Source organism: Bubalus bubalis, chromosome 5 (genome assembly GCF_019923935.1).
Source record: "Bubalus bubalis isolate 160015118507 breed Murrah chromosome 5, NDDB_SH_1, whole genome shotgun sequence".
Taxonomy (NCBI): domain Eukaryota; kingdom Metazoa; phylum Chordata; class Mammalia; order Artiodactyla; family Bovidae; genus Bubalus; species Bubalus bubalis.
Genome location: NC_059161.1, coordinates 7,459,691 through 7,487,232, shown reverse-complemented (window position 1 = coordinate 7,487,232; position 27,542 = coordinate 7,459,691). Strand labels below are relative to the sequence as shown.

General features: G+C 47.4%; 1 protein-coding gene and 1 long non-coding RNA gene across 7 annotated transcripts; one reads left to right on the top strand and one right to left on the bottom strand.

Moving 5' to 3' along the window:
- Positions 1-7,757: 7,757 nt before the first annotated feature.
- Positions 7,758-24,688, top strand: IRF6 (interferon regulatory factor 6). 4 transcript variants are annotated; one of them, XM_025285388.2, is made up of 9 exons: positions 7,758-7,897; positions 12,074-12,156; positions 12,681-12,857; positions 16,522-16,726; positions 17,743-17,871; positions 20,208-20,351; positions 21,413-21,805; positions 22,521-22,639; positions 23,252-24,688. In XM_025285388.2, exons 3-9 carry the CDS (start codon positions 12,684-12,686, stop codon positions 23,474-23,476), a joined length of 1,389 nt encoding a protein of 462 aa, XP_025141173.1. In that variant the 5' UTR covers positions 7,758-7,897; positions 12,074-12,156; positions 12,681-12,683; the 3' UTR covers positions 23,477-24,688. The 4 variants fall into 4 exon arrangements, with proteins under 4 accessions (XP_025141173.1, XP_006057079.1, XP_025141175.1 ...); XM_025285390.2 differs by lacking the exon at positions 7,758-7,897 and adding an exon at positions 7,944-8,304; XM_025285389.2 differs by lacking the exon at positions 7,758-7,897 and adding an exon at positions 9,838-10,608.
- Positions 24,689-25,251: 563 nt separating this feature from the next.
- LOC112585040 lies at positions 25,252-27,517 on the bottom strand. Of its 3 annotated transcripts, none has more exons than XR_006551021.1 (3): positions 27,178-27,517; positions 26,521-27,100; positions 25,252-26,166 (listed from the first exon to the last, which is right to left on the bottom strand). It is a non-coding gene; the product is annotated as an uncharacterized LOC112585040 (long non-coding RNA). The 3 variants fall into 3 exon arrangements; XR_003109339.2 differs by having other exon boundaries at positions 26,938-27,100; positions 27,178-27,501; XR_006551020.1 differs by having other exon boundaries at positions 25,252-27,100; positions 27,178-27,505.
- Between the last annotated feature and the right edge of the window lie 25 nt (positions 27,518-27,542).

The window sequence follows — 27,542 nt, the reverse complement described above, 5'->3', positions numbered from 1 at the left end:
TAGAAGGATATATAAGTGAAAGTTCAAACAGAGGGCTTTGGTAGGAGTAGAGGAAGACAATAGGAGGCGGTAAGTTTCCTGAGATGTGGTTCAGGCTGTAAGCGCCCAGGGACAGCCTCCAGATTGGATGACCTTTTTGAAAGTTATACAGCTAAAGTTTCAAGTGATGTAAAAAAAAGTTAGTGTGGAAGGGAGCCCATAGTGTGGAAATCAGTGTGCAAGTCCAGAGACACTCAAGAGAGTGGAAATCCCTGTGGACACCATCTTTACCTTTTCTGCAGAACCACAAGTAATTGAATAGGAGGCTAATCTAGGTTGAGGCTGGGTATGTGGACTCTGCTAAGAGATTCCCACAGAGGAGGGGAGGAGGGAGAGAGGGGTGGAGGTGGGGCAGGTACTTGGTCAAAGAACCTCTCATTTATGTCCTCCCTTGTCTGCCCTTTAGTTAACGACATCTCCCCAAAAGAATTATTCACTAGGCTCAGACATCCACACTTGGACCTTGCCTGTAGTCCAATCAACAGAAATGAGGTGCTTCACTGTTCTCTCTGCCCCAAGAATAAATACATGGTAACTCATTTCTGTCATAGCTCAGTCGGTAAAGAATCTGCCTGCAATGCAGGAGACCCAGGTTCGATTCCTGGGTCGGGAAGATCCCCTGGAGAAGGAAATGGCAACCCACTCCAGTGTTCTTGCTTGGAAAATCCCACGGACAGAGGAGCCTGGCAGGCTACAGTTCATGGGGTTGCAAAGAGTCAGACACGACTTAGCAACTAAACCAAAACCAAACCAAACTCATTTCTGAACCCTCTGGGTTTTAACTAAGCCAATGCCTGGTGCCAGATCCCTGCCTAAAGGTGGGAGGTGCAGCAGTGGAGAAAAGGAACACTTGCTGCTTGACTTATGTCATTGAATCCTCTTGCCAGGTCTGAGACATGGGCAGTATCCTTGTGCGTGAGCTGAGTAAACCGAGGCTCAGCCAGTTCACACAGCTAGGAATTGCAAGAAGGGAAATGTGAGACAAGTTTGGACTAATTCCAAAGTACAGGTTTTTCTGAGGACGTCAGTTACGCCCATAGAACTTACCTGTGCTGCTGCTAAGTCACTTCAGTCGTGTCCGACTCTGTGCGACCCCATAGACGGCAGCCTACTAGGCTCCTCCATCCATGGGATTTTCCAGGCAAGAGTACTGGAGTGGGGTGCCATTGCCTTCTCCAAGAACTTACCTGTAGAAGTGGTTAATTGTTAGACTAGAGGGCAACTGTGGGATTTGTTCAGCTCCTTCAGAGGAAGGGACTTGGGCTCAGACAGCAACAGTGACAAGCTCTGCTGTGACCAAGTAGCAAAGAAAGATTTGACATCCAGGTCTCCCCTGACTCTCTGGGGCCCTTTCTCCTTTCTTTTGAAAGAAGTCCTCGTAATAAAATGTTTCTTAAATTTTATGTCTTGTCTACTTTAAAATCAAATAGTACTGAAAGCTTTATAATCAAAATATCAGACCTCCCCACTCCTTGTTCTTGTTGAAATAATATTTCATCTCGTAATGTTTTCTGTTGAAATCTTTCATCCCATCTTATCTCCCTGCTCGTGCTTTTGTCCTCTCTTAACCTTGAGGGTTAATACCCTTTTTTAAATTCCTTCATTGTCATTTTACAGGAATGGCCTGGGGAGGGAGACAAGATAAAACACATTCGGTCAATCAGTCTCGTTGAACAACAACAAAAAAATCCAGTTTCTCACCACATTGCCCCCCAAAGATCCTGTATCCCCAGACAACTCATTTTTCTGAAGTCAACACATTGTCCTGTGCTCCTGGAGTTTACCCTGAGCCTGGCCCTGTGCTGGGAACTCGTGGCTTACCAGAATTTCTGTCTGGCCTGTGCCTTGCTGCCCCCAGGGACTTGACTGAGGCATGGAGAGAATGATTTACAGGAGGAAACAAAAAGTAGATAATGGCAGTAAGAAGCCCTCCCACCCACTTGTGAATTTCAGAGAGCTTTCATATCCAGGATCTCTTTCACAGCCGCAGATAAGCACAGGATCGGTTGTTTGGTGCTGACCGTGAAGTTAGAATCACAACATCGCTTTATCCCAGCAGAGCAGCGTATCTGAAATGGGGACTATGAACGTTCATGTTCAAGGTGCTTGTAACTTGTTATTCGGTTCTTTTGTCTGCAGGTCTAAAGCTTCCTTTGCCAGGGGAGATGGAAGTGGACTCTTGTACTTCCAAGGGAGTTACTGAGTCTTGATTTTCCTCCTCCTGCTCCTCTCATACAGACCCAAGTTTGGAATAAAGAAAGCTGCTTCTCTGAGAACACTTACCAGGGCTCAGCTTGGTCCATGGATAAAAAGAGTCAGAAACAAATAATCGTGAACACTTTCTTGGGAATTCTCCTAAAGTCTCGAGCCAAAGTCTATGTCATTGTCTAGGTTGGAACGTGAGATTCATTTATGTATTTATTTCTGCTGCAGAAATCTCAATGCTTCTAGGATTTGGATGGCATTCCAGGGTGCAATCTATGTAGGGAGAGGGGACAGAGGAAGAGGCAACACGAAAATGCATTACAATTTAGGCTGTGGTTCAGACAGTGTGTTAGGCTCCTTGTAGCCCTAGTCCCTTGAAACCCTTGATGGAGCCAGAGATAAACCAGGACATTGAAAGGACTTGGGGGTAGACCTGATGGGCTCCAGAATTGCCTTCCAGAAGCTGGCTGGGGTCTGAGTTCCTCTGACAGAGCAGAGAATCGGACTGTTTAGCTTGCAGTCCCCACCCCTTCTTTAGCAGCCCCACGGATGCTCAGGCTCGTCTCAGAGCTTATTTGCTGTCACTGCTTCCAGGAACACTCTCCACTGTACTGAGCGAAAGGTTCCAGTTGCCGTGCCCTCTACCCTGCCAAGAAAAGAGTGGGATTTGGGTCACGTGGCTTTACTGTCATGTGTTTCATACTGTAGAGGCTAAAGCTTCAGGGTCATGAAAAAGACCCCACCTCACCAGCTAAGGGCTTCCCTGGTGGCTCAGTGGTAAAGAATCCGCCTGCAATGCAGGAGATGTGCATTCGATCCGTGGGTAGGGAAGATCTCCTGGAGGAGGAAATGGCAACCCACTCCAGTATTCTTGCCTGGGAAATCCTGTGGGCAGAGGAGGCTGGTGGGCTACAGTCTATGGGGTCGCAAAAGAGTTGGACACGACTGAGTGACTAAACAACACTAGCAGCTAAGAGTTGCCTGGGAGCCAGAGAGGGAAATTCCCCAATTTCCTACAGTTGTGAATCAGGGCGCCTGTGCTGAAACGTACATCCTACTGCCTGAAACTCAGACTCATGAGTGACTCAGCAGTGCCTCACCTGAGCAGGGACAGAGGGCAAAAGCCTGGGAACACTGCAGGTTCAAGCCACGTTGGGGATGTTTGAATCCTGAGAGTGCTCTTTTGAGATCACAGAACAGATTCCTCTAGAACCCTCACAGTTCAGGTCATTTCAGTCGCTCAGTCCACTTCAGTTGCTCAGTCGTGTCCGACTCTTTGCAACCCCATGGACCACAGCACGCCAGACCTCCCTGTCCATCACCAACTCCCAGAGCCTACTCAAACTCATGTCCATTGAGTTGGTGATGCCATCCAACCATCTCACCCTCTGTCGTCCCCTTCTCTTCCCACCTTTAATCTTTCCCAGCATCAGGGTCTTTTCAAATGAGTCAGCTGTTCGCATCAGGTGGCCAAAGCATTGGAGTTTCAGCTCCGTCACAGGGACTCATAAGATGTTCTGATTCCTCAGACCAAGCAGATAAGGTATGTCTCAAGCAAAAGAGACCTCAGGATGGCCTCTTGCCAGCTCTCATTTGAAGAGCCAGGAAGTTCCTCCTGATTTCTACCTTAATTCTTCTTGCTTCATTCCCTCTCATTGGTTCTTCAGTAGGGAGACACAAGAGTTGGAACCATGGTTTGTTCACCATAGTATCAACAGTGTCCAGATGCATGGGTAAGTTAAAAAAAATTTAGCAACCAGTGCAGCACAGTCAGAATGGACTCTAGCTAAGGTGCTGAACAGGATCCAGGAGGAAAGAGCTCTGGGCTTGAGCTCTAGTCTTCGCTCTGCAGCTAATTTACTATGTGACCTCAAGCAAACCACTTGACCTCTCTGGGCTTCAGTTTTCTCACCTTTAAAAAAGGGATATCTGGACTAGAGATTGTGAAGTCATATGCCAGCAGGATCAGGCAATTAAAGTAAATGAGTGAATCCAGTTGGGCGGGGTTGTCCCGACTGTTACATGTAGACTCCCTTTAAATGGGCAGCTGTTGCCTGATGGAGCTGCCAACCCAAGCTGTCCCAGGCATTTAACTCTTTAAGAGATGCTAAGACTCTGGATGTTTTGTGAAATCTCCAGATGTTTAAACAATTCTGTGGGTCAAACAACATCTCTAATTCCCCCCCTAAACTAGAAGATTTGAAGGGCCCTCCCAACTCAAATTTTCTGCCTCTAAAATATACGTCCTCTAGGGAATTCCCTAGTGGTCTAGTGGTTAGGACTCGAAGCTGTCACTGCTGTGTCCTCAGATGTTCGATCCCTGGTCAGGGAACAAGACCCTGCAGGCCATGCAAAGGAGCCAAAAAAAAAAAAAAAAAGAAAAAAAAAAAAAAGAAAGTGCCTTCCAAAGAAGATCACTAAGAAATCACCTTAGTTATGGTAATTTCAGCTACTGCAAAAGTAAGTGTCTGTGCGTGGGCTCATGCTTTCAGCTTTTGGTTCCCCTCAAATGACACTCTCCTGGTGGTCTTCCCCCCCCCCCCCACCCCTCCCCGCCCCGCATCCCACTTATACACCTGCAGGGGATTGTTTGTTTGGTCTCAGGAGCCCAGACCTGGGCCAGATGGAAGGTACAGCTTGTCCAATGAGCTCACCAGCGGTAATAGGCTGGCTGTGCTGATGAGATAGCCCTCCCCTTTCCCTGCATGAAGGTAAGAGTGGCCACAAGCACTGGCTGATTCAGGCTCTGGACCTTGCTGCCTTTTCAGGCCTTTGCTGGCTGTGTCCCTAGTCTGGACTTGGACTAGGAATCCAGTCTGCATTATTACCAATCTGGAGCTCTCCATCCTAGCTATATTAGTTTGCTAGTTTCCAAATTAGTTTGCATTTGGAACAATGGAGCACAGACTGGGGGGCTTAAACCACAGAAACGTATTATCTCACCGTTCTGGAGGACAGAAGTTCAAAATCAGGGTCTCAGCAAGGTTGGTTCCTTCTGAGGACTTCAAGGGAGGGAAGGGTCTGTTCCAGGCTTCTCTCCTTGGCTTGCAGATGGATGTCGCCTCGCTGTCTCTTCACATCCTCTTCCCTCAGTGTCTGTTTGTCTCTACATCCAAATTTCCCTTTTGTATAAGGACACCAGTCATATCTGATTATGGCCCATTCTAATAACTGCATTTTAGCTTGTTTAACTCTGTAAAGACCCTGTCTCCAAGTCAGAGCACATTCAGAGACACGAGGGGTTATCGGACCTCGACATCTGGATTTAGGGGACACAGTTCAGTCCATAACACTACTTCACCATGGTCTCTAAGCACCCTGCTTGTGCCCCTTCTTCCCTGTGACAGCCCAGTGCTGCAGCATCCCACGTGCTGGTACTCCGCTCACTGTATGCATGCACTCTATATGGACTGAGGTTCTCTGCAGTGGGAAAGGTGAGGGGACGTTTATTGGACACCCATTAGGGGACATACAGGCCTTGAATTTCAAGTAATAGTAAGAGATGTCCACTGGTGGTCCAGTGGTTAAGAATCCACCTGCCAATGCAGGGGACATGGCTCTGAGCTCTGGTCTGGGGAGATCCCACATGCCCTAGAGTAACTAAACCCGGATGTCAATGCTGTTGAGCCCATGCACCGCAATTACTTAAGCCTGTGCTCTAGGTCCTGTGCTCCGCAACAAGAGAAGCCACCACAGTGAGAAGCCCACACGCTGAACGAAGAGTAGCCCCTGCTCGCAACTAGAGAAAGCCCACATGTAGCAAAGAAGACCCAGTGCTGCAAATGGATAAAAGAAACAATTTATTATAAATGAACCATTTATAATAGCTTATAAAAATCATTCATAATAAATGAAAATATGTATTTAAAAATGAATAAATAAATAAATAAAAATTAATAGTAGGAGATTCTGTTTATTCAGTGAGACACTGCCTCTATGGTACTTTTATCTTCACATCGATAAAAATGGTATTCCCAACTGCAGTTGGGAAGTGCCAGATATCATTCCAAGCACTTTATATGAAGTAATTTTTTGAATACTCACAATACCCTTTTGAGGTAGATATGATTATTTACATCGTTCTACACATGGGTTTCCCTGGTGGCTCAGCTGGTAAAGAATCCGCCTGCAATGTGGGAGACCTGGGGTTTGATCTCTGGGTTGGGAAGATCCCCTGGAGAAGGGAAAGGCTACCCGCTCCAGTACTCTGGCCTGGAGAATTCCGTGGACTGTATAGTCTGCTGCTGCTGCTGCTAAGTCGCTTCAGTCGTGTCCGACTCTGTGCGACCCCATGGACGGCAGCCCACCAGGCTCCCCCGTCCCTGGGATTCTCCAGGCAAGGACACTGGAGTGGGTTGCCATTTCCTCCTCCAATGCATGAAAGTGAAAAGTGAAAGTGAAGTCGCTCAGTCGTGTCCGACTCTTAGCGACCCCATGGACTGTATAGTCTATGGGGTAGCAAAGAGGAGGAAACGACTCAATGACTTTCACTTTTCACAGATTAAGACACCGAAGCACGGACAGCTTAGGAAAACTTCCCCAAGTCTATAGTAACTGATGGAGTTGGATTTGAATCCCAATAGTTGGCTGCAGAGGCCGTGCTTTTAATCATTACCAGACAGTATTTGGAAAAGACAGAAGTATTATTTTCATTGAATAGATGAGGAAATCGAAACCAAGCATCTAAGGAACTTACTGAGGGTCACAGGGGTAAGGGGCAGAGTAGAAGCAGAATTCCTGCCCTGGAAGCCACAGGGCTTTCCTCAGAAGGGACCAAGTGTCCTGGGTCCCTTCCCCACACCCTGCTCCATTTACACAGGCCCACAGGTAATAGGGCCAACGCACAATCTCTAAACCCTTATTTGTAGTTAACCGTCTCCATGCATGCATGCTAAGTCGCTTCAGTCGTGTCCAACTCTCTGTGACCCTATGGAGTTGTAGCCCGCCAGGCTCCTCCGTCCATGGGATTCTCCAGGCAAGGATACTGGAGTGGGTTGCCATGCCCTCCTCCAGGGGATCTTCCTGACCCAGGGATTGAAGCCGTGTCTCCTATGTCTCCTGCCTTGGGAGGCAGGTTCTTTACTACCAGCACCACCTCCATACGGAAGGGGTGATTATTGGGCAGAAGGGAAGGGAGGCCCCTTCTTGAATTAGAGCTAAATCTTCTCGACTTAGATTTCCTCGCAGTCGCTTCCAGTGGACAAGCCCACGAGCCCCGAGGGGTCAGGTCTAGACCTGAATCCTGGCGTTTACTTTCTCAGCCTGAATAAGAAGCAGGGGAGGGCGGTGGGGAAGGCGCTGCGAGGGCCTGGGCCTCCCAGGAACACAGAGTATCATATTTCTCGCGACCCGCCAATCCCGGACGTAGGGGGCGTGGCCATACCTGGGAGGCGGGGCCACACCTGGGAGGCGGGGCCGGACCGCGGAGGTGGGGGCCGCGGCGTCCCCGGGCGAGCCGCTGACGTGAGCCTGGCGCACCTGGGCCGGGCAGGTGAGGGCCGGCGCGGGGCGGGGAGCGGAGCCCGCAGTCCCTACCAGCGCACAGCCCCGCGTTGCTCGCCCTACGGGTCGAGGAGCGCGGTGGCGGCCGGTGATCGTACCTGGGGACTTGGTTCGGAGGGACGTTCGCTTCTGGCAGCCGGATTGAAGACAGGTGGGAACGCCAAAGTCCGGAGACTAGCTTGGGGAAGGGAGGGCACGCCCGCTGGTGAAGGGTCCCCTCCAGAGCCTGCAGGGGTGAGGAGAGCTTGCCTAGGGACATCTGTGCGTCGGGGGATGTCCTCTAGGGCTGGATGCCCGTCCCTGTGGCCCACGTGGCTACTGAATGGTCAGTCCCAGCTTGGGATCGCCGGACCCTTCCCGACCCCTCGCTTCGGTCCACTTCCTTTCCCTCCCCGCCCAGCTGGAGTGCGCGGCTCCCAGCCTCCACCCACCCACCGTCGGGGCGCGCTAAGGCGCCTCCACCCCTCTGGTACTACCGGCTCGCCACTCCGCCGGCCCTCGCTGCCCAAAGAGGGGATTTCCCAGGCCGGCCACCCGGCCAGCCGGTCCTTGATCTTGGTGGGTGTTTTGGAAAATTGCGGGTCGGGGCAACCAGTAGCTTCGGCCAGTTTGTTTTCTCTCCTGGAATTTGTTTAGCACCGTCAGACCCCTAGCCCTGGGCCTGGGAGACACCCGTGGATTTCCAAGTAGCCAAACGAGGTGCTGGGGAGGGTGGCGCCGGGTGTGGTTGCTCTGGGGGTGAGGCTCTCTTCGCCTGAAGGGGCTGGAGGGCGGGTGTGGAGAAGTGGGGAAATTCTTCCAGGCCGGGCTGGAAAGTAGGCCCGGGGTGCCACTGTTCACAGGGAGCCTGCTGTGTAGTAAAGGGGTCATCCCGACGCGACCCTGCTCTCTTGGTGGCTGTCAAAAGTGGAAGCCAGGAAGGGAGAGGAAGAAGGCGCGTTTGAGTAGGGGTTGGTGACCGCGGGGTGCCGACCCAGGACAGTACTTTAGTCTTAGATGTTTGTATAACACTTGACACCAGCACCCCATACAGGGTCGCTAGCTCTCTCCAGCCCCCAACTTCAATCAAGCAGGGGGGAAGGGCATAGGAATTATGGCTAGAGGTTCAGAATTTACCCCTAAACAGGGCTGAACTAAATGGAGGAAAGACTGGGGAACTCGGAAGATGGCATTTCAGGTCCCTCCAGGAGGAGGGAGGAAAAAAGCAGGACCATCGCCTGAGGCCTGTCTGCAAGAAATGGGGGTGTGTGTGTTTTACTCTGAGCAAAATCATTGACAGCTGAGTCTCGGCTTCAGGGTGTTCCTGGAAAGTAGTCTGGGCAGGGGCTGCAGAGATGGCAGTGCGGGTGTTTCTAGGGGGCCTGTTCCCTGGACTGGGGGTGTGAGAGAGGACAGTTCATGCCCTGGGGAGGCTGAAAGCATCTGTGCTCAGGGCCCAGTGTGAGGGGAGTGATTGGGTGAGCATCTTTGTTCTGTGGCTGGTTGAATACCTGTTGGAGACTCAGGCCTTGAATTTTGCTATGATGGCGGCTAGAGATAACCAGAGCTGAATTCAACTAGGCAAGGGTTGTTCTGTGGGCCTTGGGATTTGGGTGGCAAGAGTGTTTTGAAAGAAAACTTTGGTTTAGGTGTGTTTAAGGGTGGATGTCATGCAGTCTCCTCCCTAAGCACTTTATTGGCCCTCTGTGCTGCTTGGATCTTTGTCGATGTTTTTGGTTTACTCTCTTGGTGTATAGAAGAAGGGAGAGACTTTGAGGGCTGGGTGCAGTGGCAGGTTATGGTACAGCACACTCTGACTCAGAAGTATTGGGTCCAGGCCCCAGATAAAACACTTTGCTGTGCCTCAGTTAACCCAGCTGTAAAATGGGGATGATAACAACACTACTTCTAGATCATGAGGATGAGGTCAGACACATTAAGTAAAAGCGTACATGAAAACTATAAAGCCTATGTAGATATAGAGGATTGTTGTTACCATGGTTTCTATTAGCTGAAGGCCATCATCTTTTTTACCTCCCAGTGGCCAAGAAATGCCTTAGCTTCCTGTGGTTAAAAAAAACATATATATATTACTTGTAGTGTTCTGTTTTTAAGTTATGAATCAAAACATGTCATTGTAGGAAAATGTGAATCATAAAAGTATGTAGGGAAGCGTGAAAGTCACCCACAATCCTACCATCACTAAGGTAACTACTGGGGTAACGACTAAGAACTTCTCGTTGCATCGATATCTTATTTCTACTCCTTTTAAAAATTCTATGTGCATATATACACAAGTGCATGTTATGTTACAAGATGGAAGAGATACTACCCAGTTAATATTGTATGATGCCTTTTCCCTCTTAAGTACATATATAAACATTTTCCTAAATCCAATAAAAATTCTTCAGATGCCTCGATGTTAATAGCTGCTTGATGCTGCAATCTATGAATGTCTGATTAGCTGTTTTCCCCTGTTATTTTGGTTGCCTCCCAATTTTCCCTCTCTGCCTTTTTTTGTAGTCTTAGTTACTGGGTGGCAGGTGGAGATACTGGTCGGCTTTGAGAAGATGGGGAGGGTTAGCTGTGATGGAGGTGAGGCAGGGAGGAGGAGGCTGGGCAGGGTTGCCCCTGCGTGCTGCCATCTTGGGAGAATGCTGAGAACACAGGGCTCTAGATCTTAATCACTGATCTCTATGGGTGGCTACTTCTCCCTCCCCATCACTCTGTGTGCAGTTCCTTGTGTTGGCTTGATTGCCTTAATTTTTTTCGTGATGTGCCGTGGATCAACTAGGAGGAACTCTCTTCTTCAAAGCCTGCAATCCTTCAAGTGGTGGATTTCACATGTCTGCCAGTCCTAGACACAGGACTGACCATATTACAGTAAGTGTGTTAGTCGCTCAGTTGTGTCCAACTCTTTGTGACCCCATGGACTCTAGCCCGCCAGGCTCCTCTGCCCATGAGATTTCCCAGGCAAGAATATTGGAGTGGGTTGCCATTCCCTTCTCCAGGGGATCTTTCTGACCCAGGGATAGAACCTGGGTCTCCCATGTTGCAAGCAGATTCTTGACCTCCTGAGCCACCAGGGAACAGTATAGGAGGGCTGACCATATTGCAATAGATCTTCTCAAAAGCCCTTTACTAGGTTGGACCCGTTTGCCATCCATTTCCGGTTCTCTTGGTTCTTCCTTCGCCCCATCCCCCCCATCACCACAGGCCAGAACTGAAGAAGAGAAGGCTAGAACTTGCCCTGCGGAGGATATGCATTCCCTCCTCCTTATAAGGTAAAAGTTCTCCAGGGTTTGATAGCTTGATTTGCTGCCCTATGGAGCAACCTACAACAAGGCCAAGAACTTGGGGGTAGAGGGCACTTGAACACCCCATGCCACCTCGCCTGCCCATGAGGAGCTCTGCTCCCAGGGGGGGCAGGTTTCAGTTGCATGGCTTGGTAATTGGGTCAGAAGGCTCAGGTGAGGGCAGGTCCTGCTTTGCTCTTAAAGTGCCGGTGACCCAGCTGGGTTTGTGTTTTCCCATTTGTTTGCAGGCTGGCCTGGGAAAGAAGTGACGCATTAGGGGCCACCCCCTCAGCTAAGCTCCTCTGAGGGGGAGATTTAAGCTGACTCAACTGGTTTGATTTCTGAACCACAACTCCGGTGGGAATCTTTCTGGGTGGGAAGGTGACTTAGGTGGGAATCTTTCTGGGTGGGAAGGTGACTTATTTATCTTCCTTTTCTCAGGTTCTTGTGGTGTTTGAGCAATTCCAGTGTGGATTTCTTCAGGCAGTCTGATGAAAACGTTGTGTTTAGTAACTGACCTCGTGCTTGTCACACGGTAGCTGACGAACAAATATTTGTTGAATGAACATTGTTTTGCAGCCATCAATTTCTCACCTAAAAGTAAAAACAAAGTGAGATAAGAACACCAAAAAAAAAAAAAAAAAAAAAAGTCTAAATGCAACATCCCAGGCAAGCAGTTCTCCAGGGATTGCTCTTTCCTGTAGACACCCAGTTGGGACAGGCCTTTGTTTCCCCCGCTGGCACCAAATGTTATCTGCTAGGCTGTGCTGAGCCCTTCTATTTTTATGAGGATCAATTGCAGACTTTACCCAGGCTGGCTCCTGTAGCCAATCAGTTCCACTCGGCCTCTATGGGGGAGATAAACAGACCTAGGTGAGGAGGCTGTCCTAACAGTAGGGAGCGTGTCTCATGACTGTTTTTCGGACTTTAGGGTTAGGCACTGTGATATTTGATTATTCCGGGGCTTCTGAGCTCAGTTACAGAGCACTGGATTGTTCTAGAGATAACCTGCTCACACACCCCTTCCCCCCCTTTCCCCCCGCCCTGTACAGAACCTTTGGGTGGCTCAGAGCAAGGAAACCTGACTTGAGGCGCAGCTCTCAGATTCCTGTGGATACACTGCCTGCTCATCTATGTGAGTGAGGACTTTGCAACCAGGACCCACCCCTTTGCCTACTTCTCTCTCGTCACGATGCTGTCATTCCGTAGTTGTCTAAAAAAAGAGCACGCGCTTCAAGTTCTTGTCTATCCTTTGCTGTTTCCATAACTTTTTTCTTCTCTCTCCTGAGATGAGATTGAAAAGGGCAATTTCCCTTCTGTTCCCTTGGTACTTCAGGAAGGACTGTGTTCCAGCAGGGATGACATCATCTTTTTATTTTTCTGCCTCAGGATTTAAATAGAAGAAATGTGATCTACTTACATGATAAGTCTGATTTGGCTGGAGCATGAAAAATAAATGGCTTTGGAATAAGAATCAAAAGAACCTTTTAACCTCTTTTCTTTTCTTCCCCACCTAGCACAGTTTATTCCCATATTTAGTTTCTTTGCTGTAATCTAATGAGACTGTAGCTCTATCATACGGGAACAGTGGCTGGGAACTTTTCCCAGGGGCTGGCCTAATTCTCCTCTCCCCACTTCTCCCCCTTCCCCCCAACTCAGATCATGGCCCTCCACCCCCGCAGAGTTCGGCTGAAGCCCTGGCTGGTGGCCCAGGTGGATAGTGGCCTGTACCCAGGGCTCATCTGGCTGCACAGGGACTCCAAACGCTTCCAGATCCCCTGGAAACATGCCACCCGGCACAGCCCCCAGCAAGAGGAGGAAAACACCATTTTCAAGGTAAAGGTCTTCTTTTACGGTCTCACTAGAAACATTTTCCAGTTCTCAGGCCTTTCTGGTTTTTTATTGTCTTGTTTGCAATTTTGGCGTGAAGAAGGTGCTAGATCCAAGATGCTGAGGCAGCAGAATGTCGTTGATGTGGCTGGGGGGACAGACTTAGCAGGCAGAGTGATTTCTCTTGTTGGGGCATGTCTGTTATTACGGTCGAGGCTGTTTGTTCTTTCCCATCGGTCCATGGTACTCAGCTCACATCCCAAGGGATGGCACGTGTTACTGGCTATGCTCCTGCTAATTGCCTGTATGCTGAGGCTGTTCTAGAGCTCTGGAGGGTCAGCCAGCAGTCAATCTTTCATTCACTCAAGGCTCTTGCTCTGGCCTGGAAATGGCTATCCAGACCCAGGCAGAACTACTGAGTGGTAGCAGGCTCCTAACAGCCTGTAGAATGGGTGTTGAGGGCCCTCTGCAAGTTTCTTTTGGAATTAAAACATTTTGCCTCATCCATCTATGCATGAGTGCTCTGTCGTGTCTGACTTTTTGCGACCCCATGGACTATAGCCCTCCAGGCTCCTCTGTCTATGGGATTTTTTTTCCAGGCAAGAGTATTGGAGTGGGTCACCATTTCCTCTTCCAGGGGATCTTCCCAACCCAGAGATCGAACCCCTGTCTCCTTCATTGGAAGGCAGGTTCTTTACCCCTGAGCCATCTTAAAAAAATGAAAGGTGATTTAATTACAGGTTTTTATTCTACAAATATTTTCTTAACTAAAGAATAGCTTGGATGTGAGAGTTATTTTGCTTAACTGAAAACAAGATTGAATCACGTAACATTTTATAAAATGTGAGTGAAACCAAAATCTAAGATGGAAGTCAGTGAGAAGGTAGTTGTGGGAAGGGCTATTATGTGGTTTGTAACTCTGGAACCTGTGCCTCTACTCCAGACCGACTTCTCTGTGCTGGTCAGTCTTCTGTCTCTTGAGTAACTTTAGTTCCTGCACCTCCAAAACATGGAGAAATGAGTTTCTCCATTTTTTTTTCCTGACTAGCAGCTGGAAGTCAAGTGAAATCCAGTCTCTATCCTGAACCTCTCAAGATTGATGCCCCAGGTTTTGGCTGAGATTGGGCCAGGAGAGGTGGACTCATACCTCAAAGGAGGGCCATCCTAGAACTGTTCTATTGGGTATAGAGACAAGAGGTAGAGAAAAAATTGGCCTGTGAATACTTACAAAGTAAATCAGTGCTTTTAATTTAAAAATTTAATAATGATATAAAAGTGGTAAGGAAACCATCTGGAAACCAGCACCAATTATTGGAGCTGGCATCAAGGAGGATGGGCCTGGTCTGGCCTCTTGCCTTGGCCTGCAGCTGGACTTGTTACTGAAGTGCCTGATGGTGGCTGGCCATGGGGAAAGAGGCTGGTTCCCGAAGGTTCCACTCACGAGAATGTTCTGAATCCTTAGGGCTTGAGGAAAAGGTGGCTGCGTGCAGCTGCTCTGTCCTAGTTATATCTGTGCATCTGTTTGCGGCATGCTAAGGGGAGGTCTGGGTGTCAGGAGGAGAATGAGGGTGCCTTCAAAGATCCCAAGCTCTGGCAGGCCTTTGGCAGGATAAGGGTGTCGAGGTGATGACCAGAATTAAGAGGGTGTCTGCTCCACACTCTAGGTGTATTATCTCATTTAGTTCTCGACGATGCTGGAAAGAGGACGTTACCCTCCTGTTGTAGATGTAAAAGCTGAATCTCAGAGGGGCTACGTAACTTGCCCAAATCACATAGTGGTGGGGCCAGGATTTGAACCCAGGCCTATCTGCTGCCCCTCCATTATCAGACAGCCCCTTCTGACCAGGAGCTGTGAGTCCCAGCTTCAGATCCCACTACTGGCGCTTGCATGTGTGGTCTCGAATAAGTCACATAATCTCTCTGGGCTTTAGCTTGCCCTTCGGTAAAATCGGGATAAAACCAGTCTTGCCTGCCTCACGAGATTGTTGTGAGAATTGAGTGAAATAAACGTCTAGAAAGGGACTCATAAATTGCCATAAACATGCAGAGACTATGTCCATTTTTGGAAGAGAAATAGGGACCTGCCCGGTGACCAGAATCTCAGAATGGGTTTGAACAAGGGTTGTTTATGAAGACAGTGGCTGTCACGTGGTGGATACCACCCTCTGCTGCATCAGCCTCAGGTCCTCCACAGGGTCTGAATGGGCCCAGGGGCGAGGCTGTGCTGTGAGCAGAAAAGGCTCTGGGTTAGTCTGGCTGCTGTCCATGGAGGGGCAGGGATTCAGGGAGCCACAGAAATTTGCAGACCTGTGCCAAAGTCAGCACTGCCCAAGCCAGCTGAGTGGGGCCAGAAGTGAGTGGACCTGGAGGTCAAACAAATGGAGGGGAAAATAGGGAGAGGTAGCCACCAGGCACCGCCAGGCGCAACTGGAGATAGGACTCTCTGGACACTGGGGGCCAGTGAGGTGGAGATCTCCTACCCGGGGCTGGATGCAATGGAGCCTGCTACGCTGAGGGCAGCAGCCTTGTCAGCCCCCTTCACTCCATACTGCACAGCAAGATAGGAAAAAGTGAGTGCTTCGGAGGATAAGGATTCAGGTTGGCCATTGGAAGAAGCTTCCTTGTGACTGTGAGGCTCTGCAGGGAGTGACTGAGAGAGACCAGAGTGCTCAGAGGACGGGGTAGAAAAACTCCGTCTGGGCTTGAGGAAGAAGTCCACAGTCAGGATTGGAGGCGGGGAGGTGGGACTGGACGAGCGACGGGCCCCGTCAGCTTGAACAGGCTGCCGTGTGCTTCCTGATCTTGAGTCCTCGGCAGACGACACCCCCCCTTTCTGCACCAGGATGTACTACACAGCCCTGAAGAAAGCATGGACATGGAGAATATGTTCACGGTGGGGAAGGGCAGATAGCCCATGAAGCAGAAAGCTGATGCCTGTTAGACCTGGAAACTGAAAACCAGAGCGGTGAGGCCACAGTGGTTTTGGCCCAGGCCACCAGCCACTGGTGTTTGCAGAGAAATGTTCCCAATGTGGGAGTTTGAGAAAGTAGGGAAAGGCAGGCAGTGTGAGTTTATTAGGACTTGAGGCCCTCCGCCGCCCGCTGCGGCGAGTTGAATTCTCAGAGTGCGTGTCCTGCCCTCCCGCAGGCTATTTTAGTCCTAAAGGCACTAGGTTTCTGCAGTTATTTGTGCATCAGATTGAAGACGGAAGGGGAGGGACAGCAAGACCACATGCTTCAAATCATACGCCATCTTCCTTTTTATTCTTGTTATATAAGCAACTCATGTCAAAAAAAAAAAATAAGTAAAACAAAACAAAACAAATTATCTGCATTCCTGCTTTCAAAGTTACCATTAGTATCTTAGTGTATATTTGTTTCAGATGTTTCTTTATTTTCAGCCCTTCATTACGGCCATTGTAGTCACCAGCTGGAACCAATGCTTGAGATAAGGCTCCTCTTTTCACAAGATGATATTTGCATCTGGTTTAATCTCACTCCGGCCCTCCCTCGCCGGGTCCTCCAAGATGGTGTTTCCTGCTGCAGCCTCTGTACACTGGGGTTGGGCCAGGCGGGGCCGCGTGTGTCCGTGCCTGCATGCGGGAGGGTGGGCACGCTTTGCAGCGTGTCTGGGCAACAGCAGGCATTCACTGCAGTTTCCTGTCCTTCAGGCCTGGGCTGTGGAGACAGGGAAGTACCAGGAAGGGGTGGATGACCCCGACCCAGCTAAATGGAAGGCCCAGCTCCGCTGTGCTCTCAACAAGAGCAGAGAATTCAACCTGATGTATGATGGCACCAAGGAGGTGCCCATGAACCCAGTGAAGATATATCAAGTGTGTGACATCCCCCAGCCCCAGGGCTCGATCATTAACCCAGGTGAGGCCCCAGCTGCTGGGGAGAAGGTGGACAGTGTGCTGCGTTCCTGGCTAGACCCTACAAGAGATAGTCGACTTGAAAATTGCCTTGCTTAGAATGTTTATGACTGCTGAACAAGAAATCCTGTCCCTGGAAAGGCTCAGAGAACAAAAGATACAAACTCACCAAGGTGTTCCTGCTCACTTAGTGGAACACTGAAGCCATGTTAAGAGAGGCCAGGTAGTTTAGAAGGAGGAAGGATTAAAACTTGGAAGGTCTGAGTTCTAAACCTAGTTCTTTCCACTTCGCTACCTTGGGACTTTGAATCAAGTCCTTTGACCTTTTGAGCCTCAGTTTCTTTCATTATAAAACCTGGGCTCTCATCTTTCCTGCCTATTTCAAAGGCTGTTCTAAGAATCAATTAACATGACATTCTAAAAGCTGATAAGTTCTCTTTATAAATGATGGGTGAATGTCATTGAATTTGTAGGGTAAGATCCAACTGCTACTGCTAAGTCACTTCAGTTGTGTCCAGCTCTGTGCGACCCCATAGACGGCAGCCCACCAGGCTCCCCCATCTCTGGGATTCTCCAGGCAAAATCACTGGAGAGCCAGATAATTTAGACTTGACCTCCAGTGAATCTAGGGAGGCCCTGCCATGAGGGAAGTTTCTGTTGTCACATTAAGTTTACAAAGGAGAGAAGCTGTGATCCTTGGATCCTTAAAAGGGATGTTAATGCATCAGAGTAGGTTTAGAGTAGAAGTTAAAAGTTTTCTAGGAGAAGGGAATAGGGTGTGCAGCTCCTGGATAGTGGAGGGGATGAGAGCTTACATTAGGGTTCTAGAGAAAGAGCTGGAAGGCGGGGGGTGGTGAACACCTTCGGTCCCCACACTTTGGCTAGGGCATTGGGGGTGCATGCTGAACCCCAGGAGCCTCTGTGCTGGCAGTGGCTAGCTTGAACAGTGGGTCAGCTACCAGGATGACAGTGAAAAGTGAGCGGCTCGCTTGTGGGCTTGTGTGTCTGCTTTTCGGGAAGGATCCACTGGGTCTGCTCCTTGGGATGAGAAAGACAATGATGTGGATGAAGAAGATGAGGAAGATGAGCTGGACCAGTCACAGCACCACGTCCCCATTCAGGACACCTTCCCCTTCCTGAACATCAATGGTGAGTGGGGTGACAGAGGGGTGCGGAGGGGTGAAGAGGAGGCAAGGGGCTTTCATTTCGCAACTGTTGACACTATATCGACTGCTGCCCTGGGAGCAGTGACTGGACCCTGTAGCCAGGCTGCCAGTCTGTTAGCAAGTAGGGGTCATAGGCAAAGGAATTCCTAGGCCCGGTTATCCCTGTAGGGGTGGCTTCTAGGCATAGAGAGCATCTTCTGAGTCTTATGCGATAATTCAGAGAAATTAAAAAATGAAATTCATTCTCAATTGCACATACAAATATACCAGCTGTTATAAATTTTGCTGATTTCCTTCAGGTCAAAGTGCAGACATCATTTTCATGAATTGTAGGCCAATTCTTCTGGTGTTTGTCTTGGTATAAATTTTCTGTCACTCCCTTAACAGGGTCTACACTGCTAAGACTGTATCATGGGACCCTTGTGGCTTCTACAGCTCTTAATACTAGGCTCTGATAAAATTTATCTACTAGAGAGACTTTTATCTTTTTTTTTTTTTAACCTTTTGAATTCAGCTTCCCAGGAAAAATGAGTTGAGAGGTTTGAGGGTCACTGCGTGACAGAGCAGGTACTGCATTTCCGTTGTACTGAGGATTTTCAAACACAGGGTGAATTGCTCTTCTGCAGCATCTTTGCTTGAACTTTCCATTGACACACTGCTAGTCACGTGACTTGCATTCAGTTGAGCAGCTTTTCACTGCCTTTCTAAGTTCCATCTGACTGTGCGTGTGTGCTAAGTTGCTTCAGTCTTTGCAACTCCATGGACTGTAGCCCACCAGGCTCCTCTGTCCATGGGATTGTCCAGACAAGAATCCTGGAGTGGGTTGCCATGCCTCCTCCAGGGGATCTTCCCAATCCAGGGATTGAACCCGAATCTCTTATGTCTCCTGCATTGGCAGGCAAGTTTGTTTTTTTTTTTTTTTTACCACTAGTGCTACCTGGCTGCTATGGGTCAAATGAGATAATTTTGCCACCTAGAAAATTCAGTATAGCAAGATGATTCCTTTAGGATTTTGGAATACCCTACTCTAGATGATGCCCCTTCCTCGGAGAGTCAAGAAATGACTCTTACCTGTCTGCTTGTCTTCCTTCACTTACTCTGTCATTTATAACTTTGCAACCAAGAGTAAAGACAGTCATCATAGAGCTCACTCGGGCTAATATTGCCACAGCTACATTCCCATTTAGTGAAATTTTAAGATTTGGACATTTGGAAACATGAGATCCTTTCCCAAATCCTTGGCTGACTCATTCTGTTCTTCTCTCCCCTTAAAAGGATACAACTCATTTCCAGGATATATATACTTTATTTTATTTTTTTTTTTACTATTTAAAAAATATTTTTCTGATTTCCTATTTGTTTTCATGTCTTATTAAAGATTCTGTTGTGTGGCCTTATATTACGGGCCACCTTGGATCCTTTATGGAAACATGTGAGCATATATTAAAAACAAAAGTAAAACGGGTACATAGATTTAACCAGACTTGTACACAAAGGATCAAAGAAACATTAACCTCTGTGATTTCAGAGCTGTTGGGCAGAGAAAGAAGAATTGTTGAAGAATAGATGCATAAAAGGTGAGGTTAGGAGGAGAAGTCTGAAAACTTTGGATTGAGCCAACTTTGACAATAGCAGGGAAATAGGATGGGTTTTTCATTCTCTCAAGTTCTTTTCACTTTGCTACTGTGGGGCTTAAAATTAAGTCATTTGACCTTTTCAGCCTCAGTTTCTTTAATTGGATACTTTGGAATAAATAATACTCTTACATGGTTTAAATTCATAATGTTACAAAAAGGAAATCAGCTGAAAGATTTTCCTTCCATCCTTTCTCTAAACAGTTCCTTTCCTAGAGGAGACAGATCTTACCAGTTTCTTGAGTATCCTTTTAGAAGTTTCATGCATATAAAGTATTTGTTTGTTTTTAAATGAATTTCTATGTATTAACACTCAAAGTTAATCAACCAGTTTAGTTGAGTTCATTTTACAGAAGACAACCAACTTCTATTTAATTGCTGGGCCCAAATTTTGCAACAGGGAACCTCACATTCATACCCATTCTAATTTAATCCCAGAGAAAACTCACTTGTCTATTAGTCATCAGCAAATGTACATTGTCAGAATTATGAGTCGATGCAAGAGCTAACAAGAAGTTATAGAAGCAGGAGAACCTTGTTTTTTTTTGGTGTTTGTTGGGGGCATTATTGATGGGCTGCTACACTGAGTTGTGGTCCAGTGTTAGACCTTTAAGGTTTTAGAGCCTCCAACCCAGGTGGTATGTAAGTGGTACCCCGCCAGCTCACCCACAGCCTTATGTTTTAGGTTCTCCCATAGCACCAGCCAGTGTGGGCAACTGCAGCCCTGAAGCAGTGTGGCCCAAAACGGAACCTCTGGAGATGGAAGTGCCCCAGGCGCCTATACAGCCTTTCTATAGCTCTCCAGAGTTGTGGATCAGCTCACTCCCTAGTAAGTAAGCCTTGGTTTTCTAACTGGATCTTCAGCTCCTATTATAGTCCATTTCCTGCCCCACCTTCTGCCTCCATTTCTTTGCCTTGTATAGAATAGTCCCCCAGGCAGCCTCTGTGTCTGGTTCCTGGCTGGCTGATGAGTCACCGGGGAAGTAAAGAAACATTAGCCCATACCTGCTTGCCCAAGAAGATCCTTTGATTGGCTGCTGTGCAGCTCTGTGTTACTCACCTCTTAGGTGGGTGGAAGGCCTGGGTTTATCAGTTTGCCTAGGATATTTGGGGACCAGGTTAGTTGTGGGATAGGGAGGTTAATAACTGTGGATTTGGTCAAGGAGGCTCTTGGGTTTTGAGGGGCTTTAGGATCCAGAAAATCTCTCTTTCTGAATTGTGCACAAATCCATCTCAGTGAAGAATCAATGTCCTGCCTCTCCCTTTCACGATACACACGGTAGGGGGCGGGCCGGGGGTGGGGGGAAACTACCATTTTGTCCAAGAGGCTGATAGCTTTGATAAGACCTATAGCGTTCAATAGACATTTGCTGAGTGAAAATTTACTTTGCTGTGAACTGTGTCCTTTTGTGATGTATTATTGAACAGATCGAGAGTGTGTGCTCATCTGTGTACTTTTCAGAAAGATGGCTTGGTATTTTTTATTGTCTCTCTGGTTTCTTTAAACAGTGAGTCAAAAATGATAACACAAACCAGATGCTGCCTTAGTCTTTTCAGCTCCTTCCAACGCCTATTGATGTAAAGACTCAGAACAAAATGGGGAGACTAGGACCCAGAACTTTGGTTGGAGGAATTCTAGCTCTTAGGGAGTGGTGATTGAACCAAGATAGTATAGATGGACTTTGAACTGTTTGCTTCAAGGCAGCCTTTTGAGGGAATACTCCCAGGATATGTTGATGTCTCCCTGTGTTGCAGGAAGCATAACTATGCCAGTGGCCTTCCTGGACGCTGGCTGAAAGGTGGCTTGATCCTAATGGACTTGCACGAGTCTTAGGGATGGACAGGCAGAGCGGTGGGGCAGGACTCTCACTGTCCTGTCTTATGTTGCAGTGACTGACCTGGACATCAAGTTTCAGTACCGTGGGAAGGAGTATGGGCAGACCATGACCGTGAGCAACCCCCAAGGCTGCCGGCTTTTCTATGGGGACCTGGGTCCCATGCCTGACCAGGAGGAGCTCTTTGGTCCCGTCAGCCTGGAGCAGGTCAAGTTCCCGGGGCCAGAGCACATCACCAATGAGAAGCAGAAGCTGTTCACCAGCAAGCTGCTAGACGTCATGGATAGAGGACTGATCCTGGAGGTCAGCGGGCATGCCATCTACGCCATCAGGCTGTGCCAGTGCAAGGTGTACTGGTCTGGGCCATGTGCCCCATCACTCGTTGCCCCCAACCTGATTGAGAGACAAAAGAAGGTCAAACTGTTTTGTCTGGAAACGTTCCTGAGTGGTGAGTCTTTTTTCAGAGGATTGATGGGTGGGAACAGCTCCCTGCAAGTATGTCTTCCTTCTTCCTGCCCCGCCTCTCCTGGCTCTGCAAAGGTCTTAAAGAAACAGTTTCTTCGGCAAGAAGTCAAGGTAGAAGAGAACCTTGATTCTGAAAAATAAAAGTGACTGGGGCAGAAGGACGTTCCTCTCCAAAGCTATATATTTGAAGACAGTTTTAGGTTGGTTGTGGTTCCTTCGTTGGCAGAAGAGGGACACAGCCTTTCATTGCTCCCCAGAGTCCACCAACTTATTTATCCTTCACTTTAGAAGGTGACCCTACTCATCATAATTGGTTAAACATATAGTCTTTCTTTTTGTTTGGGACATATTTGAATGGCAAATTCAAGCAGGTATATTTAAGGAGAGGAATGAGATGTAAATTTTCCAATGTGATTTGAACCCCAAGTCTAGTTTAAGTGGTGTCCGATAAAACCCTCTGAAATGATGAAAATCTTCTATATTTGTGTTGTTTGGTATGTTAGTCACTAGCCACATGTGGCTGTTGAGTATGTAGATGTTACTAATGTGACTAAGGAACCATTTACTTTTAGTGAATTTAAATGCAGTAGCCACATGTGGCAAGTGGCTACTATGCCAGACAACAGAACATAAGCTGGTATTTACTGAATGGATATGGAATGACCCAGTATACCAAACTGCCCTTCCATGTTCTACAGATCTCATTGCCCACCAGAAGGGACAGATAGAGAAGCAGCCACCATTTGAGATCTACTTATGCTTCGGGGAAGAATGGCCAGATGGGAAACCCCAGGAAAGGAAACTCATCTTGGTTCAGGTGAGGAGATAAATGTCAACAACTCTTTGCCTTTTTATCAATGCTTTAGCCCGTAGGTCTGGGGTTGAGCTCTGAGTTGAGGTATCCATCAGCCTGTGTGGATTTTAATCCTATTAGACGGAGTAGCAACAGAGTTTTGTATTGTGCAGTAGAACCAGGCTGGAGAATAGAGGGTCCTCAAGGCAAATTACTGATTCACGGGAGACTTTGTTTTCTCACTGACTTTAGAGTCTTGCAGAAGCTTAATTTTAGAAGTCTTTTGAGCTGCTTTAAGGACATATTCTGGAAAGTGGCAACAAGACCACTTGGGTTTGGCTGTGAACAGATGAAATTTGGGTAAAAGTCTTTGTCAATAAGCAGCTATTTATTTAGGTATGTGATGTGATGCTGCCTCTCGGTTCTTTACCTTCATCTGAACCAAATTCTAAAGTGAACCTTGGCAGGATAGTCCAGAGAGACGAAAGCATATTCTGTGTCTAGACATTAAAGTTGGGGACTTCCCCATGGCCTCACTAGTCCTTCCTTCAACCTTGGGTCCCTCCTGCTGGGTTTTTTTTTCTTTCTCTGAACTTTTTTCTCAGAGGATACCTGTGTGCTCTGTGTCCTGAACAGGTCATTCCAGTGGTGGCTCGGATGATCTATGAGATGTTTTCTGGTGACTTCACACGATCCTTTGACAGTGGCAGTGTCCGCCTGCAGATCTCAACTCCAGACATCAAGGATAACATCGTTGCTCAGCTGAAGCAGCTGTACCGCATCCTGCAAACCCAGGAAAGCTGGCAGCCTATGCAGCCCGCCCCCAGCATGCAATTGCCTACTACTCTGCCAGCCCAGTAATCATGAATGCCATCTTCCTTTTTTTTACAATATTGTACATATGAATATTTTTTATTTTTCAGATTTAACCAGCTTTCAAGCCTTTCTTCTTTCTAACAGCATTAGTAGTCTCTGACTCTCCAAGTATGTCTAGCTTTTAAACTTGATTTAATTTATGAAAAAAATCACCCTTCATACTTTCCTCTTCTTCTTTAAACCTGCCAGTATAATGTAGTATCAATAGAAGGAGATTTAGCCTGGAGTCTGGACAACAGGGTTCTAACTGCAGCTTTGCTTCCAGGGGGGTGACCTTGAACCAAGTCATTTAACCTCTGGGCTTCATATTCATTACTGTAAAGTGAAGGAGTTAGAATGATGCCTGAAATAATGCCAGCTTTAAGATTCTGACTTGATGACTTCATTCTATTTGTACAAGGCAAGACTGCCTGGAACAGAACCCTTCTGCCTTGTTCTTGCGCCATTTTTTTTTTTTTTTTGCTTTCATTAAAGTCCCCTGAAGCACTGATTTGTCCAGGATTGATCTCCGTTTGACCTGTTATGCTAGTATAGTAGGCTGGGTCCCTGATGGGGGAAGAAAGAGGGAGGGGTGCCAGCTGGTTGCTTAGGAACTAAGCTTGATATCTAAATAGAAATAGGTGCCAAAGTCTGAAAGTCACCCAGCCTGTGGAGTAAAAGCTCACAAATTGAGCTTCTAAAAGGAAGCTGTTGACATAGAAAAAGGTTAGGGATTCTGTGGTCAGGTGTTCAACTTGCTACCACATACAGGCATACCTCGGCGGTATTGCCAGGCTAGTTCCAAACCACCACAATAAGGTGAATATTGTCGTAAAGCAAGTCATACAGATCTTTTGGTTTCCCAAGGCATATAAAAGTTATGTTTACATTATGGCGTAGTCTAAGTGTGCAATAGCAGTATATCTAAAAATACAAATGTGCGTACCTTAACTAAAAAATGGTAACCATCATCTGAGTCTTCAATGAGTTATAAAGGTTTTGCAAGCATTACATCAAAGATCACTTATCACAGATCACCATAACAAAAAAAGTTTAAGTATTGTGAGAATTACCAAAATGTCACACATAGACATGAAGTGAGCAAATACTGTTGGAAAATGGTGCCACTAGTCTTGTTTGATGCAGGGTTGCCACAAACCTTCGATTTGTAAAACACAGTATCTGCAAAGTGCAATAAAGCAAAGCACAATAATAAAATGAGGTATGTCTGTACCACTCTGTGTGTGTGTGAGAGAGAGATAGATGAGAGTCTATGACTCAGTGAGAGCCTTCAGAGAGGATAAAGCTCCCTTGTTCTTCTTTCCCTTCTTTGAGGAAGACTTGACACTAAGCTGGGCCCGCAGGACAAATGCATCTGACTACAGAAGAGACAAGGACAGTTCCTCTGTGCATGGAGATGTTTTCCTCTCGTTTGGATTTTTTGTAGTTGGGAAAAACAGGGTGTTGAATATGTTAAGGGCAGCGTGAAGAAGGCCTGGGCAGTGCTTTTCTGGAAAAAACTCACGTAGTACAAACCTGCACGTTTCCCTCCTGGGTGGAGGTAGGTGGGTTTGAACAATTAAGGTGAAGAGTGGTGCAGAACATTGCAGCCATGGCTACCACAAACTGGTATTCTCTTTCACTTTGTCCTTGACCCTTTTACTCTTTTTACGGTGAAATTCTACATAATTTAAACTCCACGCCCCAAATGGAAAACAAGATGCTAGTCTCTGGTTGCAGGCCCCAATCCTGAATACTGATACCTATTTTGGGCCATATCGTATTAAGAAAGTCCATGTCTGCTCTGCTATCCTTAAAGCCACCTCCTACTTGATACTGAAGTTGAGCTAGCTAAAAAGTTGGGCTAGCTTTATTTCAAAAACTATAAGCTCCCCTTATAGCAATGGTACTTGTTTATTCGGAATGCTTAAGCTGTGGTTTTCGGGTCTCTAAGGGACCTAGTCGATCTACTGTTACTAAAGTATGACCAAGAGAAATCTGAGTGCTCAATTGAGAGCATAAGTTGGGCTTCTAGAGACCAGGAAATATGCAAGGTATAGAAACTTAATACTTTGGGAGCATTTGAGTGGGTGAAGTGAGGGATTTGGAATTGACATCTGGCTGCCTCTGTGTCTGTATAGTTCAAAGTTTAAAAAAAAAAAAAATCCACAGTAAATACATTGGGAGGATAACTGTTGGATCTGGGCCGGGCCCGTCCCCTTTTTCTACGTGATGCTAACAGGCTGCCCATCTGGATGAGGGCCCAGAAAATGTGAGCTGGCAAAGGGTGTAGAGCATAGTGTTTAGGTGCCAAGAAAGACTGAACTTTTAGTATGTGACTGTAATGAAAAGCTTATGAATATGTCAGAGGAATGAATGAGTGGTTTTATGAGGCCTTAACCCAATAGCAGAGTTTGTTGTTTATCCTTTGCAGAACACTGGGAGAGTACGTGCAGGGCTCTCCACTGGTCTCCCTCAGGGTTCCTTCTCTGGTCCTGCTGCAGGTGTCCTTTCTTGGAGACTGAGTCTGCTCTCTCTTTGGTTGTTCCACCTCAGCCTCCCTGGGTGTTTTCTGCTTCTGCGCCTTCAGGCGGTGTCACCAGCGTTTGGTTTTCTTCACTGTCTACCCTTCTCCCCATTGGGTTAGCCACAGTCTGGATCTGCACGTCCTGTTCAAAAGCAGACTCTGGAACTGCCTGCATGTGGTTTGGGACACGAACCACATTATATTGATAAGCGAAACAAAAAAGAACATTTCCCCCCTCCCAACCTTGAGGTGAAATGGCGCATGACGACTTCTCATGGCGTCTGAGGAAAAAAACCCCCCAAACTACTTGTAGGTATAAATGAGAGGGCAAATGTTGGGTCTGGGCTGGTCCCTTGTCATATAATTAGGTCCCTGGCTATATGTCCCCAGAGCACCCTACACTTATCTTTCAGAATAATCAATTCCCTTGTAATTGCTCAGTATCTGTGTCCTGCATGACTGCAAACTTGCTGGAGGTAAGGACTGTGTGTCTTGGACTGTGCCGCCAGCCCCAGCACAGTACCTGGTACATAGTATGTTCTCAAATATTTCTTGTCAGAATAAATGAATGAACTAAATAAGTCTTTCCTTTGAGAGATTGATTGCTAACTACTACGGGAAAATAAACCCAGAGAAGGAAAAAATTCTGAAATTAGTTTCTACTCTGCTTCTGACTCCCTCTGAGCTAAGAACATTAAAATAGGAGCCCTATAAGCCGGTCCTCCTTCCAAGTTGGCCACGCCTCCACTCCACAGTGGTCTCTCTTTACAGTCTGAAGACCCAAGGTACAGCAAGGAGTGAAACTTCCAGGGTAGGTGCCCGCAGTTCCCCTTAGCCTCTACTCTGCTCATGTATCAACAAGTTTGGGCCATTTCTTTAGATGTGAATTTTTCCCAAGAAATTATTCCCCTTCGTGGTATGGGTCATATCGCTGGTAAACCTTTCGGTGAAATAACGTTTTCTTCTTTATGACCAGATTGAAAAGCTTCTCCATCTCTGACTCCCATTTCTCATGTGAAGTCAGCAAACTGAATTCCTACAGCCTGGGCTCCACGAAGGCGGGTTTCTTGCTCTGTTTTCTTAGCTGCCAATACCTCCAGCGCCTAGAAGCATACATAGCACACAGCTGTTGGGAGTGAAAACACTCATGCCCTTCACGCCCTATTTAGAGATGACGAACCTTGGCCAGGACACTTGTCCACCCACTTCTCGGAATTCAGCCTTTCAGATTCAGGGCTTAGGCAGGTCAAAGTGAAAAAAAGCTTTACAGCACCACCTACAAGTGAAGCTCTGCAAAGCACGTCGCTAATCTTGAGATGTTTCGTTTGGAGAGGAAAGTGAACTTCTCCAGAAACAAATCAAACGGTGTTCCGGAGCCGCGTGCTCTGCTTCTGCCCTCCGGGTCAGGTGGGACACTGGACTTAATAATACACAACGTGGGGAAGCGGAGGGGCGCTAGGAGAGGCGGCGGACAACCAGCTTCAGCCACCTGCTTTCCTCCGCTCCTCCCCTTTCGGTTCCTATGCTGACGGGTGGGGCCAATGC

What these genes read in the sequence shown, in the direction of transcription:
- IRF6 (XM_006057017.3), top strand. Translation starts at nt 12,684, where the DNA reads ATGGCCCTCCACCCCCGCAGAGTTCGGCTGAAGCCCTGGCTGGTGGCC. An exon ending in CCCCTTCCTGAACATCAATG is followed by an intron (nt 17,872 to 20,207) that starts GTGAGTGGGGTG and finishes CTTATGTTTTAG; the next exon opens with GTTCTCCCATAGCACCAGCC. An exon ending in GGAAACTCATCTTGGTTCAG is followed by an intron (nt 22,640 to 23,251) that starts GTGAGGAGATAA and finishes TGTCCTGAACAG; the next exon opens with GTCATTCCAGTGGTGGCTCG.